The sequence below is a fragment of the Hippoglossus stenolepis genome, chromosome 8 (genome assembly GCF_022539355.2).
Source record: "Hippoglossus stenolepis isolate QCI-W04-F060 chromosome 8, HSTE1.2, whole genome shotgun sequence".
Taxonomy (NCBI): Eukaryota; Metazoa; Chordata; class Actinopteri; order Pleuronectiformes; family Pleuronectidae; genus Hippoglossus; species Hippoglossus stenolepis.
Window position 1 is genome coordinate 14,428,494 of NC_061490.1, and position 17,322 is coordinate 14,445,815.

Here is a 17,322-nt window from a genome sequence, read left to right on the forward strand (position 1 = left end):
CAGAGAACGTATTCAAACACCATGGGAAAAAATCAGATCGCTATTTGATATGTTAGTAAAACATTTGACTGGTTCTACTGAGTTAATTATCACGAGCCATGAGCCAGCCAGGATGATTACAAGTATCAACAGTATCATTACTGTGTCAGGCTTTAAAATGACACTTGTCTCACAGTTATTCTACATCTCCAGGCCTGCAGGAGGCGTGGAGATGGTGAAGGAGAACAACATGTACATGGAGATGTTGCGTCTCCTGGACCATTATGAGGAGGACCTTTACTCTGACTGGTGTGAAGGTTTAGAACAGACCTGCTTGATGAACCTCAACCAGCCTCTTCTCTCCAGAAACGCCTCATCTGGCCTGGTCTCAGTCAACTTCAATCCAAAGGTAACTGCTCCAATGTCCCTGCAAACTATTTAGAGCACTCACAGTGTATAGGTTCTCAGATGCTGAATAATTATTCAACTTACTGTTTGACTGATGTCTTTTCAAAGTTAGGTTCCTTCACACTGATTGCATGCGCTCAAAGTCCCTTAAAACTGGGAAAATTGTTTTTATTTTAGTTTTTTTGATGTTGTTCCAGATTAACCAGGGAATTTTACATGAATCTTTATTTTAAAAATCTGGCATATTTAGGGAACTTATATCTATGAGTGTTTGCAATTTGGTGCAGATCCAAATAAAATCTGGTGCTTGAAGATTTCAATGTGTTTTCATAAGGGAACTGTTGAGCCTTGGCGGAGGTATGCACTCTCCTGAGTGCCATTCTAGTTTGTTATTGATTTAATTTTAGTTGCTTTATTCTCTAATGATTTATTTTAGCTGAAACAAACCATTTGACCACCACCCTGCTGTGATTATACATTGAGTTAATCACTGTTTCTTTTCACTCCTCAGCTGACGGAAGTCTTGAAAGATGTGAAATATATTCAGAGTCTCAGTAAGATCCAGATCCCTGCAGCTGCAACGACTGTTTTCGATAAGCGTGACATGTTAACAAAGGTACGAAACAAGCAAATTACATCATGGCCCCATTTACTCACATGTACAGTATACATGTTTGAGTTAAACAATATGTCTTTCTAGTATGTGAGCAGTCTGCAGCTGTTGGTACAATGGTACAACAAGCTCAAGCAGACGGTGCTCGAGGTCGAACTTCCTCTTGTTCGTTCTGAGCTGGAATCCGTAGACCTGCAGTTGACAAGAGCGGAGATTGACCTGACGTGGCAGGATCTGGACAGCGGGAGCTTCATCAGCACCACCAAAGACCTGGTCCAAGACCTCGTATGTCGAGTCAGCAGAGCAAAGGAGAACTGTGAAGCCATTCAGTCACTGATGAAAGGATGGAGTAAACAAGTCCTGTTTCACAGGAAGGACAACAAGAGAGGTTCACTCATACAGTTGGAGGACAGAGGAGAGCGGGTCAAAAGGAAGTACAACGGCTTGAAGAAGGACGGAGATTCGATCCACGAGCTGGTGCAGGTACATATGACTGAATTTATGATCAAATTCACACTTCTGTGTGATCGATCTTCCAATACAATACTTGTGTTGCTGCACTGTTAATAAAATCAAGTCACGGAAGTATTGCCATTAAAGACTTACGCAGAGAAGTTCCCCTTCTTTGGATTACAGCACTTTTAAAATTTATTTTAAAATTGTTATTTGTGTTTGGCTTTCGAATTGCTTTTCCAAAATGATAAAAATATATAACTATCTCTCTGGTTAAATTTAAAGTGGATAAATATATATATTTTGGATATAGTCAGTTTACAGTTTTTGATGCTACTAGCTTCTGATCTAATCCATAAATATGCTTTACTTCTTCTGAAAATCATAAAAACTTAAATTAAAATGTTTCCCCAGGAGAACATGGTTCTTTTCCGCGCTGACCCTGCTTCAGAAGCGTGGCAGTCGTACCTGGAGTACGTGGATGAGATGGTGGTGGAGGGGCTCTTCAGCTACATCAGCCTCTCTCTTCAGTTCTTTGTGGACAACATGGAGTCGTGGCCAAAACTGACGCCTCTGTTCGCGTCTCAGTTGATGCTGAGTGGCTCAAGATTGGTCTTCCTCCCCTCACTGGAGCGAGAAGCAGGGGACGGCCTCTATGAGCTGATAGAGGGACTGGTCGGAGACATATTCAAGACGTCAGTGAATGTCAACAGAGTGGCTGCTCACCTGAGCACGGAGACCTACCAGGTATTTTGGCATATTAAAAGCCTTTCTACACTGTGTTAACATTTTATCACCCTCCCAGGGAAGGTGGCAAGTAAAAATGATTAATATAAATAATTTAAACAAGTTCTAAAGAGTATTCTGTATTGATCAAAAAGAGTATTCTCCTTCTTCCATGATTTAAGTGTATTCCTCTTCAAATAGTACACACTCCAGATGTTATTTGTTATGTAATATAACTTTTTACAGGATGTAATGGATGACATGCTAGATTTGTTAGACCTGAGGCATGAAATAATGGAGCGAGTGGAGAACGTTCTGAAGAAAGCCATAAATTACCAGGAAAAGTTTGACTGCTACACTCATCTGTGGCAAGATGACAGGGCTGAGTTCCTCAGCCAGTTTCTCCTGTATGGACGTGCACTCACAGCTGAGGAGCTGGAGGCTCACAGAGCAGAGGTTCTCCCGGAGAGTCCCCCTACGATTGATAACTTCAAAGAGCAGGTAGAAAAAAAGGCTTTAAAAAAAAATCATGAATCACATTTCCCCTTGCATAACAGATTGATTGTAAATGTAATCTCGGTTGTGATCTTAATTTTACAGATTGACTATTTTGAGGATCTCTATACTGAAATATCCCAGCTGGAAGATTTCAGAGTTTTCAACGGATGGTTTAGGGTGGACATCAAGTTCTTCAAAGTCAGTGTCCTTAACGTTGTGATGAAGTGGAGCTGGCTTTTCAAAGAGCACCTCCTGACTTATGTGACAAACAGGTAAAATTCTGCATGGTTATGAAATACAGGTCGAGCTATAACATGGGCCGTTCTCACACATGCTTTCCCTCTCAGTCTTGATGAGCTGCAGATGTTTGTCCGGGCCACCGTTGAAGGGCTGAACCATCCTGTAGCTAAAGGAGACCAGCATAACATGACGGAAGTTATGAGTCACCTGCTGGCAGTGAGAGACAGACAAGCAGCCACAGACAAGATGTTTGAGCCTCTTAGAGACACGATAATCCTCCTGGAACGATACGGAGTGACCATAACAGACCAGGTCTACTCTCAGATGGAGGTAAGGAGTTAGGTTAATGCTACTCTTTCCTTAAATACTAACTGAAATAATATGAGAACGAGGGCTACTTTATTCTGAGACAAATAATCAGAATATCTTAAATCAATTCTCTCCTCAGGAACTCCCTGAGAAATGGTGTGCAGCTAAAAAACTGGCCTTAGAAGTGAGACATGAAGTGGCACCCATGCAGAATACAGAGGTGATGGTGCTACGGAGACGATGCATGGCGTTTGAGGTGAAACTCTTTTTAGAAGCGCTTTTTTTCCAGAAAAAAAATATATACACTCTTTTAAACGATTGTATTGTATATGCCATCGTGAAGACGTTTTAAGACATTATTTTTCAGGTGAAACAAACCAAATTCCGGGAGATGTTCGGAGCAAGTGCGCCCTTCACTTACAATGCACTGCATCCCTACGTCAGTCTGGAGAAAGTAAGAGTTCAGCCGTCGTTTGATTATAGCATTCAAAATAACACAGTATTCGTCAGTATGGATAACAGATGTCACATGTTGTTTCCTAGTCGGAAAAAGCCATTCAAAGCATGGAGAAAGAAGTAGCTGAACTTCAGGAGTCCACCAATCTGTTTGATGTTACCATTCCTGAGTACAGAGACATCAAGCTCTGCAGAAAAGAGATCACCGTCCTCAAAGAACTGTGGGACATTGTTGTATTTGTGCAGGTAAGTTGCTGATTGGGCATTTTTCACTTCAATATTGCTCATCTTGAGGAAATGTGAACGCAGCCTCTTCAACTTACCATGTCACCCCCCCCAAAAAACAATTTGACCAGCCTGTCCTTGTGGAGGCTGGTCATTGATCCTTTTACCGTGAAGACTCTAAATGTCCCCATCAAGCCCATTGACTCCTCGTCATGCGCCTTTATCTAAACAGAGCAGTGTGAAAAACTGGACAATGACCAAATGGAGGCAGATAAACGTGGACCAGATGGATGCAGAGTTGGGGAGGTTTGCCAAGGTGAGGTCACCAACAGTGCTACATCACACCAGCACATCTCTCCTGCTGTCTTGCTGTCATGCACCATTGCTGTTTGTAACAGATGCCCCTACTAACTAATTATGTTCACCTACCTTCTGTTTGTGTAGGACATGCGGAAGCTTGACAAGGAGGCCCGTGTGTGGGATGTGTATTCTGGGTTGGACCTTTATGTAAAGAACCTGTTGACGTCACTGCGGGCCGTGAGTCATCTTCAGAACATGGCCATACGAGAGCGTCACTGGGCGCAGCTTGTTAGAACCACACAGGTACACGCAGTAGAGGTACATGTACATGATTCTTACATGAGAGAACTTTTCATTCTGACCGTTAATATCTAATTCTCTAATAGATGGACATCACTGTTACCGACAGCACCACCTTGGACGACCTCTTGGCCCTGAAGCTCCATTTGTTCGAAGACGAAGTTCGCAACATAGTGGATAAGGCGGTGAAAGAAATGACCATAGAGAAGGTTCTTCTTTATTTATATTTATTTGTAATTAGAGCATGGCCAAACACATCAAGAGCTCTATTGTAATGATCCAAGTGTCAAGGTTTAAAGCTTATTCAAATGCATTTTGGTAGTTTAAAGGCAGTGAAAAACAACATGTTCTCGTGTCTTAATTAATTGATCATATATTTTTGCGTTTGCATTCAATAAACCAATCAGCTAGCCATCTCCCATCCCTTTAAGAGCCAGGTGAGCTTGGATGATGGCAGATTGCTATTGTTTAATTCATAATGACAAATCATCAAATGTAACATGCTCTGCATTTCTGGTGAACTGTGGTCAATTTACAACCCAACTTTAAAAGGTTGTTGTGAAGTATGGACACAGGAACAATTGTCACTATGTAACTACCAAGCAAACTTGTTAGCCATTTTATTATGATAAACATCTTCCTATGTTTTGACTGAAGAGCAATGTGTTAAACAAATAAACAAACATTGCTCAACATCATGAATATTCTTTCATATAAACTGGAAAGTAGGTTCAGGAATTACTCCTACACTCCAAATATTGTTGTAAATAAGGCAAGTTCTATTTTTGAACACAGTTATCATTAGGCTGTCCATTGTTTGCATTTCAGGTTGTAACAGAAATCAGAGAAACGTGGGCGTCGATGGAGCTTTCATATGAAGATCATTACCAGACCTCTGTGCCACTTCTTAAATGTGATGAGGATCTTATCGAAGCTCTTGAGGATCATCAGGTAAATATCTAAGTTACTGAACTCGATCTCAGAATGACTTGTCTGTGAGCGGCACTGATAGTTAAGGACTGAATAGAGATGAGAGTGCAGAAAGGGGCGCCCCATTGACTGTCTAACAGCACAGCTGTGGGTAGAGAGGTCCCTATTGAGTCCTTTGATTTATAGCTTCTTTAGGACACAGGGCATTGTTTGGCTGTGGCAGTCTTTGTACATGTACACCAGATGTATTGGGGGGGTTATAGCCAGCAATTAGAAGTCTTGCCACTTCAGTGCCTCCATCTTTGTTTAAAAAGAGTCCCTTCCTCCCCCACTTTTTATTGTATGGCATGCAGATGAGGGTGAATGTGTCTGACACATGTTATGATGTCTGGTATAAAGTGAAGACTTTCTCTTTGGTATATTTGAGTTTTACATTAAAACAAATCCTTTCAGATAAGCTAAGCTGATGTCTCCATGTTCTCACCCTCAAGGTTCAGCTCCAGGGCGTCTCTCAGAGCAAACACATAGATCACTTCCTGATCCAGGTGCTGGATCTACAGAAGCAGCTGACTGTGGCTGACTCTGTGCTGTTGGTCTGGATGGAGGTGCAAAGGACATGGGCCTACCTGGAAAGCATCTTTAAAGGCTGTGATGACATCTGCCAACAGCTGCCTGCGGACGCACACAGGTTCCAAGCTATAGATGGAGAATTCAAGGTATGGACTTACATGTCAGTTGTGCAGTATTTCTAAGTCTGTTATTCTCATGATTGTAAACATGAGGTTTTGGGGGTCTTTCAGGAACTAATGTTGGACAGTGCCAAGACCAGAAATGTCATCGAGGCCACCAACAAACCTCATCTCTTTGAGAAGTTAGAAGATCTACAAAAAAGGTTGATGCTTAGATTCCTTTCATTACTCTGTTTTCAGTTGAAAGGTTTTTGATCTCTGGGGTGGTAACCTTTTCCCAACAGGCTGGCTCTGTGTGAAAAAGCTCTTGCTGAATACCTGGAGACAAAGAGACTTGCGTTTCCACGATTCTACTTCATTTCATCTGCGGATTTGTTGGACATCCTTTCTAAAGGGAGTCGCCCTAAACAGGTACACAGAAGGAGAAGATGCATTCATTTTTATTTTTACTATATTAAAGTCACTGTTGTTCGGCTTACTATTTCTCATGGGAAATGAAATGGCATTTTTGTGTCTTGCAGGTAACTGTCCACCTCTCAAAACTGTTTGCCAACTTGTCAGATCTGGAGTTTGCAGAAAATGAACCGGTGGACAATCCTAAACTTGCGGTGGGCATGTACAGCAAAGAGAGGGAACATGTCCCGTTCCAGATTGAATGCTGCTGTAATGGCCCAGTAAGACACTACATACATTCAGAATCCAATAGTTTAAATGATCTAATGACTTTTACAATAATAACTTAACTAACGGTTGAAATACTTTTTTGTTAGGTGGAGGCATGGCTGGCTTGTCTTGAAGAGTCTATGAAGGAGTGCGTCAGGGGTCACCTATCTGAGGCTGTGTCAACGTACGAGGACAAGCCCAGAGAGCAGTGGATTCTCGACCTCCCCGCCCAAGTGGCTCTGACTGGATCTCAGATCTGGTGGAGCAACGATATGGAGCTTGTGTTTAAAAGACTGGAGGAAGGTTATGAATCTGCACTAAAAGACTACAACAAGAAGCAGGTATGTATTTCATGTTTAACACGCACGCACACACGCATGCACGCACGCACGCACGCACGCACACACACACACACACACACACTACCAATATACCGTATATACACATATATGACCTGAGCCGGGTTTGTGGAGCCTCAGAGTGGTATTATCATTCTTGTCAGTTTCATCAGCACCCTTTAGGTTAGCATGTCCTTGGCTGCTGTTTGAATAATCTCTCTCACCCTTCAAGCGACTGTACTGCACTGATTGGATCTGCTGTTATACACGACCAGTGACAAATACAAGACATCCAGTGATGTTTTAGTCCCAGTCTTTGATTAGTGTCCACCGCCGTGTCTGTCACATCAGTCTACAAGGTCCATGATCATATAGTGAATGTAGGTTGTTCTGCATAGATTGAAATTTTAACAGCTTTGACTGATTAACAATACAAATGATACAAGGAATTTGAACCGATTTGACCGTTGCCAATCCGGTTTTATGTGTGATTTTCAGATTAGCTCTCTTCTCTTAACTAACCCCTGTCTATTTCCACAGCATTGCTCTAAAGCTGTTGTTCTTCCCCACCGCAGATTTCTCAACTGAACTCACTGATCAGCATGCTACTGGGAGAGCTGAGCCCGGGCGACAGGCAGAAGATCATGACTATATGCACCATTGACGTCCATGCTAGAGACGTTGTTACAAGCCTCATCGCGCAAAAGGTTAACACAACTGCCATAATCTGTGTTTCATTTTAGTGCGACTGATTGAATTTGGGAATTATGAAAAGATGCCGCTCAATAAGTGTATAGCATGAATTCAATGTTTTTTTTAACTTTTTTACTTTCATTTCATCAAGATACACAAATTATTCTCTGAGAAATTGGGGGGGGGGGGTGAACTAGGAAAGTGATAAACAAACAAGAAAAACAACATAATAATAATATTACACCTTAATATGAACAATAAATGTCCTAATTTACACAGCTTACATCACAATGAAATGAATACACAAACTATAGTCTTAGACTAAAACAATTTTCACTCGTTATTACCATCGCTCTTCTCACTGCGTTCTGTGTTCACAGATCACCACCTCACAAGCCTTCCAGTGGCTTTCCCAGCTCCGACATTGCTGGAATGAGCAGCAGCGCCACTGCTTTGTTAACATCTGTGATGCTCAGTTCCTTTACTCTTATGAGTACCTCGGAAACACTCCACGTCTAGTCATCACTCCACTCACAGACCGGTATTGCTGCTATTTATCCGTTCAGTGTATGCATGAAATATTTCACCTTGGCTAAATTCAGCCTTGCTAACCAGCACTTGTATTCCTCTGTGGTTTAGCTGCTACATTACATTGACTCAGTCACTCCACCTGACTATGAGTGGAGCCCCAGCAGGTCCTGCTGGAACCGGGAAGACTGAGACCACTAAGGATCTCGGCAGAGCCATGGGCATCATGGTGTACATCTTCAACTGTTCTGAACAAATGGACTACAAGGTGTGACATTCCACAGACTGTTCATACTGTTATTATTTCCCACACAGTTCAGCACCTGATTCAATTTTTCAGTGAACATGTATGTTTTGATGCAAAATAAAATTTTTGTTTGTTTTCAGTCAATCGGAAATATCTACAAGGGTCTGGCTCAGACTGGAGCATGGGGCTGCTTTGATGAGTTCAATCGTATCGCTGTGGATGTCCTGTCAGTTGTAGCAGTGCAAGTCAAAACAATACAGGACGCCATTCGCTCTAAAAAGAAAAGGTGGGAAATCAAAGCTCAATACTTGAAACCTTAAATGTTGTAACAGTTAAAAATGCATTAACACACTGTGAAATTTCACAGGTTCCTTTTCCTTGATAAGGAAATTGACTTAAAGCCCTCTGTGGGGATTTTTATCACGATGAACCCTGGGTATGCAGGAAGGACAGAGCTACCTGAGAACCTCAAGGCTCTTTTCAGGTGGGAATGAAGGGAGTAAGTTACTTTACACACCTCATGTACCTTCAACATGAAGATAACCGTCTGCTCTATCTGTCCTAGACCCTGTGCCATGGTGGTGCCCGACACTGAGCTTATTTGTGAGATAATGTTGGTGGCAGAGGGCTTCCGAGGTGCTAAGCTTCTAGCCAGGAAGTTTATCAGTCTGTATACTCTCTGCAAAGAACTGCTCTCCAAGCAGGTAGGAGAAAAGCACTCAGTAGCACTGTTACATTTCATAATGTTGGCTTAGAAGACATCATCAACGATAAATCTTTTCAGCTACACCTCAGCAGCTCAATGATGCATGAAACCATTCAATAACTCTCAGTGCTTTGTATGACATGATTTATGGTAAGCATAAACACTGGAGTAGACATCTTCCCTCTCCTTCCTCACTTGTCTATTAGGACCACTATGATTGGGGTTTGCGCGCTGTCAAGTCTGTCCTGCTTGTGGCAGGGACACTGAGAAGAAGAGACAAGACAAGACCAGAGGACCAGGTGACTTATTTGTGTCAGTCACATCACAGCTGCAAGATGAAGAAGCTTTGTTTTATACAAACTATATGTGCAAATTTACTTTACAGGTGCTGATGCGTGCTCTGAGGGACTTCAACCTGCCTAAAATTGTGACTGAGGATGTGACCATCTTCTTGGGACTGCTGGGAGACCTGTTCCCGGGCCTAGAGGTGGAGAGAGAGAGGAGCTGCGAATTTGAAAAGGCAATCCGGAAAACCACACTGGAGCTCCGACTTCAGCCCGAGGAACCTTTCATCCTTAAGGTTTGTCAGTATGCTTTGTATAACTTGCAAAAAATACTTCTTCAAAAAAAAATCTTTTCATAAACAACTACTTTGAATCAGGTGGTGCAGTTGGAGGAACTCATGTCCGTGCGTCATTCTGTCTTTGTTATTGGAAATGCAGGGACTGGGAAAAGCCAGGTTGGAATGTTTTCATAATTTGTAATCATCAGTTTGTTTAGAAAGCAAATGCTCAATTTAATTTTGTGAGGCAGATGTCAAATATCAGGTGTATGTTCATTTTAACAGATATTGAGAGTTCTCCATAAAACCAATGTAAACTTGAAGAGGAGGCCTGTTTGGAATGACCTCAATCCAAAGGCAGTCGACAGAGATGAATTGTTTGGCTTCATCCATCCTGCAACCCGAGAGTGGAAAGATGGTAAGAAGAGCTGGTTTTAAATTAAAAAAAACTAAATTATAAAAAAAAAAATTAGAAGACAAGAAACTGCTCTAAATCATACTGGGTGTAAAAAAGTGCTTATACACTGCAATCTCAGTTGTGGTTTACATCCGTCAATCTCTGCGTAAGGTTTGCTTTCATCACTGATGCGAGAGCAGGCCAACATCTCCCACCGAGGACCTAAGTGGATTGTGTTGGATGGAGACATTGATCCGATGTGGATTGAATCACTCAACACGGTGATGGATGACAACAAGGTACCTCCCCTCTGTTCACTCATACACTATTCTACAACACATAGCAACTAAGGTGGTATAGAGGGAAAAAGATGTTTCTTTACCCCTCCTTCAACAATCACTTCCTGGAGTGTGAGTACTTGGAGGTATTTTTTACAGCGCAATGAATCATGTCACAGTAATCTTGTGCCTTTTACCGTTTAGCTTATCGTCTGGGTAGAGTCCTTGTCCATCGTATTCACCGTTTAAATGTTATGATATTTGGAAATAACCGTTTCATAACAATTTTTTCCAGGTCCTGACTCTGGCCAGTAATGAACGTGTGCCACTAACCACTTCCATGCGACTGGTGTTTGAAATCAGTCACCTAAGAACAGCCACTCCTGCCACTGTGTCCAGAGCAGGAATCCTTTATGTGAACCAGCAGGACCTGGGCTGGAATCCGTGAGTTTCTATTCACATATTATCCCAAAAAAAATTGGTTCTGCTTTTTATGTTATCTTCTGTATCATGCTGTTTATATATTTGTGTTATTCTGTTCTACTTAAAAGTCTGATTGTGATCAGATCATCCCAGCAGTTTAAAATGATTCCTTGGATTGTTGCTCAGGTATGTTGCCAGCTGGATCGACCAAAGAGAACGGCAGACAGAAAGAGCCCACCTCACCATTCTCTTTGAGAAATACGTTCCTCGTTGTCTAGACAAAATGAGAAACACATTTAAGACCATCACTCCCATCCCAGAGAACTCTATGGTTCAGGTACACAACACACAACCATCCACAGTGGATTTATTTCCTCTTTTGTATCCGTATTTAGTCCGAAAATCCATCTAAAATAAAAATGTTCTTCTTCTTTAGACACTCTGCGCTTTGCTTGACTGCCTTCTAACACCAGAGAATATTCCATCGGACTCTCCACGTGAGCTCTATGAGACCTACTTCACCTTTGCCTGCATCTGGGCTTTTGGTGGGGCCATGTATCAAGATCAGGTATAGTGTACGAGTGTGTAATTTGGTGCAGATCAGAATAATGAGATCTAGTGGGCCTTGGCGGATGACTGTGTAATTTGAAATAACAGTCTAGTAGAAGACTTAAAATCGTATTTTCTTTGACATATGAACTTACTCACTATACAGCAACTAAAAGAGCCACTCAAGTGTTTATGTGTAAATGAGAGTAATAAAACTTACTCTTTATATTTTTATTTTATATAACCCAAATGGTCGCTCAACAGAAATTATGCATTTTCCAGAGAAAAAAAGTAACTGGGCACTACTCAACTTAGTTATAACTCCACTTAGTCCTTGTTTTGTCTCAAAGGTATAAATATAGCGGGCAGTGCGACACAGTGCCTTTTGTTGGGAGGCAAATCAAGAATGTCAAATGACCATGAATAATATATACTTAACTGTCAGTCATTTGGACTAATAGTGGGGTTGTTCATCGCCATTGCAATAATAGGAATTACTGCATGATTTTATATCTTGGATGGTTTTGTCCAGCTCTGTGATTATCGGGTCGAGTTCAGTCAGTGGTGGACCAAAGAAATGAAGACGGTGAAGCTGCCGGCACAAGGGACGGTGTTTGACTACTACCTTGACCCTCAGACCAGACGCTTCCTACCCTGGAGTGATACTGTGCCGCCGTTTGAAATGGAAACTTGTACGCCATTACAGGTAAGAACACACACACTACGATCGATGTGAGTGAGTTACACCCTTCAAGTAACTCCTGAAACTTTTCAAATCAGTTTGACAAATAATCACGTACACGTCCACAAGAAGCAACCTTCTATAAGAAGCAAAACAATAAGCAAAAATGAACAATACAGTCCTACTGTGTGCCTCAGTGAACATAATAAGAGAGGGTGAAGTCACGTCATGAGGTTATGGCAGGGGTGCTAAAATGGATGATAGGCTTGCCACTGTGTCTGATTACCATCCACTACACCCCATACCAGACTGTGTGGGGGTGAAGGCATGAGCAACAAGGCTCGCGCTATCACCCACGCTCTATTGTCTTTCTTTATGCTCCTGCGTACAGCTGTGAATGCTCCAAAGGCTCTTGCTGGGCCATAATTAGTGGGGTTTTGTTCTGAGCAAATGATGCTATTATGACAGAATAGTTGTGGTCTACTTGGGAAATACAAGAAATTATAAATCACATGCAATTCACTGAACACATGTCTGTCAATAAATCACACTCAAAGAAAGCCATAATAACCATGTATGTTTCTGCTCTGTGTCTTCCTGCTGTTTCTATGATTGCAGGCTGTTCTGGTGCACACAGCAGAGACTGTGCGTCTCCGCTACTTCATGGACTTGTTGCTGGAGAGGAGACAGCCTCTGATGCTCGTGGGGAGTGCAGGAGTGGGGAAGACTGCAGTTGTCAGGAACAAGTTAGACTGTCTGCCCGAGAATTACATGACCACAAAAGTGCCTTTTAACTACTACACAACCTCCCTCATGCTGCAGGGTGAGTGAGGGATCGTGGTAGAACATCTGGTAAACTGCAGCACCATCTGCTGGTAATTTGCAGAGTGAAAAATGGTGGAAGGAGAGAAAACTTAGTACTAATACAATTATTACCTTAGTAATACGAGATTTCTGCATTTCCAAACGTTTTTTTTTACTTAACCAGATATCTTTACTATATTATATGTGTTAGGATAGTAGTTTAGTTTATGTTCTTTTGTTGTTGTTTCACTGTTTCTTTCTCTCGTAGGGATCTTGGAGCAACAGTTAGAGAAAAGAGCAGGTAGAAGCTACTCGCCTGTAGGGAACCGAAGGCTGATATACTTTATAGATGACATGAACATGCCAGCTGTTGACGGTTATGGAACAGTGCAGCCTCATACACTTATACGACAACATCTGGATTATGGGCACTGGTGAGAATGTCCCTCACTCATAGTAGGCTACCAGCTTTCATTTGTGTTTCTGTGTCTACTGCCACAGCATCAAATATTTTACCAAGCTACAGTGTGTTTTGTTTATTAAATCAAGCCTTCTTCCATTTCATGTAGGTATGACAGACAAAAACTGACCCTAAAAGAAATACACAACACCCAGTATGTTGCCTGTATGAATCCAACTGCTGGGAGCTTCAAAATCAACCCCAGACTACAGGTGTGTTTTCCAAAATAACTGGAGATGAAGATGAATTGTGCCGTGATCATATATTTTCCAATGCAAAAATCCCAGCAACTTTTAAAGAGTTTGAAGTATAATTTAACTTAAGATAAATGGAAATGAATGTATGTGTGAATTAGTGGAAAGGTTATCCAACGTTTTCCTGAAGCACAGTTCAGTCTTCTTCTGCGGAAAGTCCCCAGTCTTCTCATTTGTTTACAAAGAAAAGGTATGAAGAAGAAGAATTTTCAGCTGTAACAATGTCACAAGGAAAACTTATCTTAAATCTCCTGTGTGGTTTGGAGTATAAATAAATCATGCAACAGATTTTAAAACAATAATTTATACTCAAGTGCCGGCATGATGATGCTGTACATGAATGATGTAGCAACTAATGCTACTTTTACAAAAACAAGCCTGTAGTGTGTAGTTTAAAAACACATTTCTGCACAATTAGTTCTGATTTTAAATTCCAGTCAATGGTGTAGTAGAAGTTTTTGGGGTCAACCTCAAACTAGTGTCTTGTAATAATAAAAATTGTTCACTGTTGTACATTTTCTGAAATGTGGTTGTTCATGTCCTCTCTACAGAGACATTTCTCAGTGTTTGCAGTGAACTTTCCTTCAGCTGAAACTCAGATGTCCATCTTCAGTCAGATCCTCTGCAGCCACCTGAACCAGCAGCTTTTCAGTCCGCTGGTTCAGAAGAGCGCCCCGACTGTGGTCCAAGCTGCCATAACTCTTCATCACAGGATGGTTCACGGCTTTCTGCCCACAGCGATCAAATTTCACTACACATTTAATCTACGAGAGTTGTCCAATGTCTTTCAGGTAGTTGATAGTAGGCAAGTTCTGCAATTGGACTTTTGAATGAAATATGAAATATTAATTGTAATACCTGTGTTGTTCAGGGAATTCTCTTCGCTGGACCTGAATGTGTGAGAGACAGCACTGACCTGGCTCGGCTGTGGCTTCACGAGTCCTGCAGAGTGTACTCGGACAGACTGGTAGATGACAAAGACCTGCAGCTCTTCAGGAAGCTCCAGATGGAGACTGTGCATGAATGCTTTGAGGCAAACCACAGATTTTGATAAACAGTCTTCACTATATGAATTGCTGTTCTTAACCTTCAGATAACACTGACTGAAAGGTTGTAATGATTGGTTATGCTTGTGCAGGGACTGGAGGACAGAACGGTGACAAAGGAGCCTCTCCTGTATTGCCACTTCTTCCAGATGAGTGAGGAAGCCTCTTATGCTCGTGTAGCAGACTGGTCTGTGCTCAGGACCGTCCTCACTGATGCACTGGAGAACTACAATGAGCTCAATGCAGCAATGAATCTGGTGCTTTTTGAAGATGCAATGCAGCATGTGTAAGTATAGATGGTTCAAATATTATCATAACAATTACATTATAATGATCACAGAAACCTAAATTTCTTTAAGAAAGGAGGGAATATCATATGAGTTATAGCAATATATTTGAAAAGATTGTCAGTATTGTTGTGGATAAATCATATCACTATTTTCAGAGCTGTTCAGTGTAGATTTTAATATTCGCAGAGCAACATGTATGTAGTGGGATCACATTGATTGTGTTGTTACCAGCTGTCGCATCAGTCGCATCCTGGAGTCTCCGAGGGGTCACGGCTTACTGGTCGGGGTCGGGGGCAGTGGGAAGCAGAGCTTGACTCGTCTGGCTGCCTACATGTCCTCTGTGGACGTCTTCCAAATCACTCTCAGTAAAGGTTATGGCATCCAGCACCTCAAGGTAATATTGATGTCATGAACAGAACATCAATTCCATGTTTAATTTAATTAAATATGCTTTTAGGAAAATGCATAATTTATATTGATATGCAAATATACACATATTTTCTCTTTCATCATTTTTCTCCCCGACTGAATTCAGTATATTGATGAAATTCAGTTTTGTTCTGCTTCTCCACTGATGCAGGGAATAATTGTCAGATACTATTAAAAGCCACTGAGTAATATTTCAATATCTCATTGATGAATCAAGTTAGTCAATTTAATCATTTAATAGTCTATTATCAAGGCGTTATCATGGGAGTTGTGCTTTCTCACTGATTGTTATTGGACAATTTGAAACTCTGTAGTGGAAACAGCACAGATTCATGTCCTTTGTGGTTTTCTGTAGATGGATCTGGCCGGTTTGTTCCTGAAGACCGGAGTGAAGAACCAGCGTGTGGCTTTACTCCTGACGGATGCACAGATACCTGATGAGCGGTTCCTGGTCATCATTAATGACTTACTGGCCTCAGGTCAGAGACTAACTCCACCACAGTTGTGCTGTTATTCAGCTGTGTAGCCTGAGGGACCACTGGCTTCTTCAGCTTGTTAGTTTGTGATTATTAATACATTTTTCCTTTCAGGAGAAATCCCTGAGCTCTTCAGCGAGGAGGAGATTGAAAGTATTGTGTCGGGTGTGAGAGCTGAGGTCCGAGCCCTCGGACTGCTGGACAACAGAGAGAACTGCTGGAGGTTCTTTACTGATCGGGTCCGACTACAGCTCAAGGTCTCGTATTCCAAATTTCCTCCACTATCTTTTATTATCTACTTTATCAGTCTGAATCTACAAATATTTGTCTTTATAAGTCGTTCAATTATCTGCAATAACTATTCTGTGATCATTCCTAGGTGACCTGCGTTGTGTCATAATCTTATTTTTTCTTTTAATATTCTCAGTTTTGGAAGGGAAGCTAAAATGTCTCAGTTTGAGACTGTGAAAATGGACTTTGAATTGTTTTTTAAGAAAAAAGCGGTAGAATTTTTGTTTCTTAAAGAGATTGAGAAAACCGATTTTTTTCATTATGGCTGAGAAACATTAGACAAGGTTAGAAATTAGCAGCTGAGAAAGATTCTATAAAAACAGCTGCTATACTAAGGAGGACATCTTTGATGTTCCATCACAGCCGACAGTCACAGCAAGAAATGAATGAGAAAATCCGATACACACACTAACATGTTTGAGAGAGAAAATTAAAAGCACAGCTGCTATTTAATATTATTACATATGTCTAACAAGCAAACACACACACATGCTGTCTAGCTAATCTTTGCACTACGGCCTTGTAGCGTCGCCGTCTGCTCCAGCCAACTGGGAATGTGGCTGCTCGTCCGCATGCCAGTGGGATGGAAGTGGGGCCACAGAAGGCTGTCAGTTATGGGTTCCCCTCTTGAAGGAATCTGTGATATCAAGGATCTTTGTTGTTGTTTGGGATGGGGGTGCACATTTGTTGATTCATTTGTGTGTATCATGGTGACTCTTTGTGACTCTTTGTTTGTAGGTGGTATTGTGTTTGTCCCCTGTCGGCAATGTCCTCCGTGTTAGAGCCCGTCGGTTCCCGGCCCTCGTCCAATGCACCACCATCGACTGGTTCCACCCTTGGACCACTGATGCTCTGCAGTCGGTCAGCCACAGGTTCATCCAAGAGATTGGAGGCATTGAGGTCAGGCCTCTCAATTTACTACTATATGTCACCATTTCTGAATAAAATTATAATTTTTGGCTCAGTGTTTCCCACCACACGTGTATTAACTGTCATAGATGTATCTGTGGGTGTGATTTACAGCATTTCCCTCGGTTTGCCATGTACCAGCGTACTCCAGACATAGTTAGATGTTAATGA

General features: G+C 41.6%; 1 protein-coding gene across 1 annotated transcript; it reads left to right on the forward strand.

Annotated features, from left to right (window-relative positions):
- The first annotated feature begins 211 nt into the window (after window positions 1-211).
- LOC118114320 (dynein axonemal heavy chain 11) lies at window positions 212-17,319 on the forward strand. The gene is given in 44 exon segments (XM_047340846.1): window positions 212-388; window positions 899-1,003; window positions 1,088-1,483; window positions 1,868-2,200; window positions 2,426-2,680; window positions 2,780-2,949; window positions 3,025-3,247; window positions 3,366-3,482; window positions 3,594-3,680; window positions 3,770-3,928; window positions 4,140-4,223; window positions 4,352-4,510; window positions 4,594-4,716; window positions 5,336-5,458; window positions 5,929-6,153; window positions 6,238-6,308; window positions 6,411-6,537; window positions 6,648-6,800; window positions 6,897-7,130; window positions 7,703-7,834; window positions 8,201-8,361; window positions 8,460-8,616; window positions 8,736-8,881; window positions 8,963-9,079; window positions 9,161-9,299; window positions 9,508-9,600; window positions 9,687-10,040; window positions 10,149-10,281; window positions 10,432-10,559; window positions 10,834-10,982; window positions 11,148-11,298; window positions 11,398-11,529; window positions 12,043-12,216; window positions 12,811-13,015; window positions 13,265-13,430; window positions 13,566-13,668; window positions 14,262-14,501; window positions 14,582-14,743; window positions 14,849-15,042; window positions 15,278-15,440; window positions 15,831-15,954; window positions 16,066-16,208; window positions 16,981-17,142; window positions 17,266-17,319. Coding segments are annotated over 44 exon segments (7,203 nt in total).
- The last annotated feature ends 3 nt before the right edge of the window (window positions 17,320-17,322 follow it).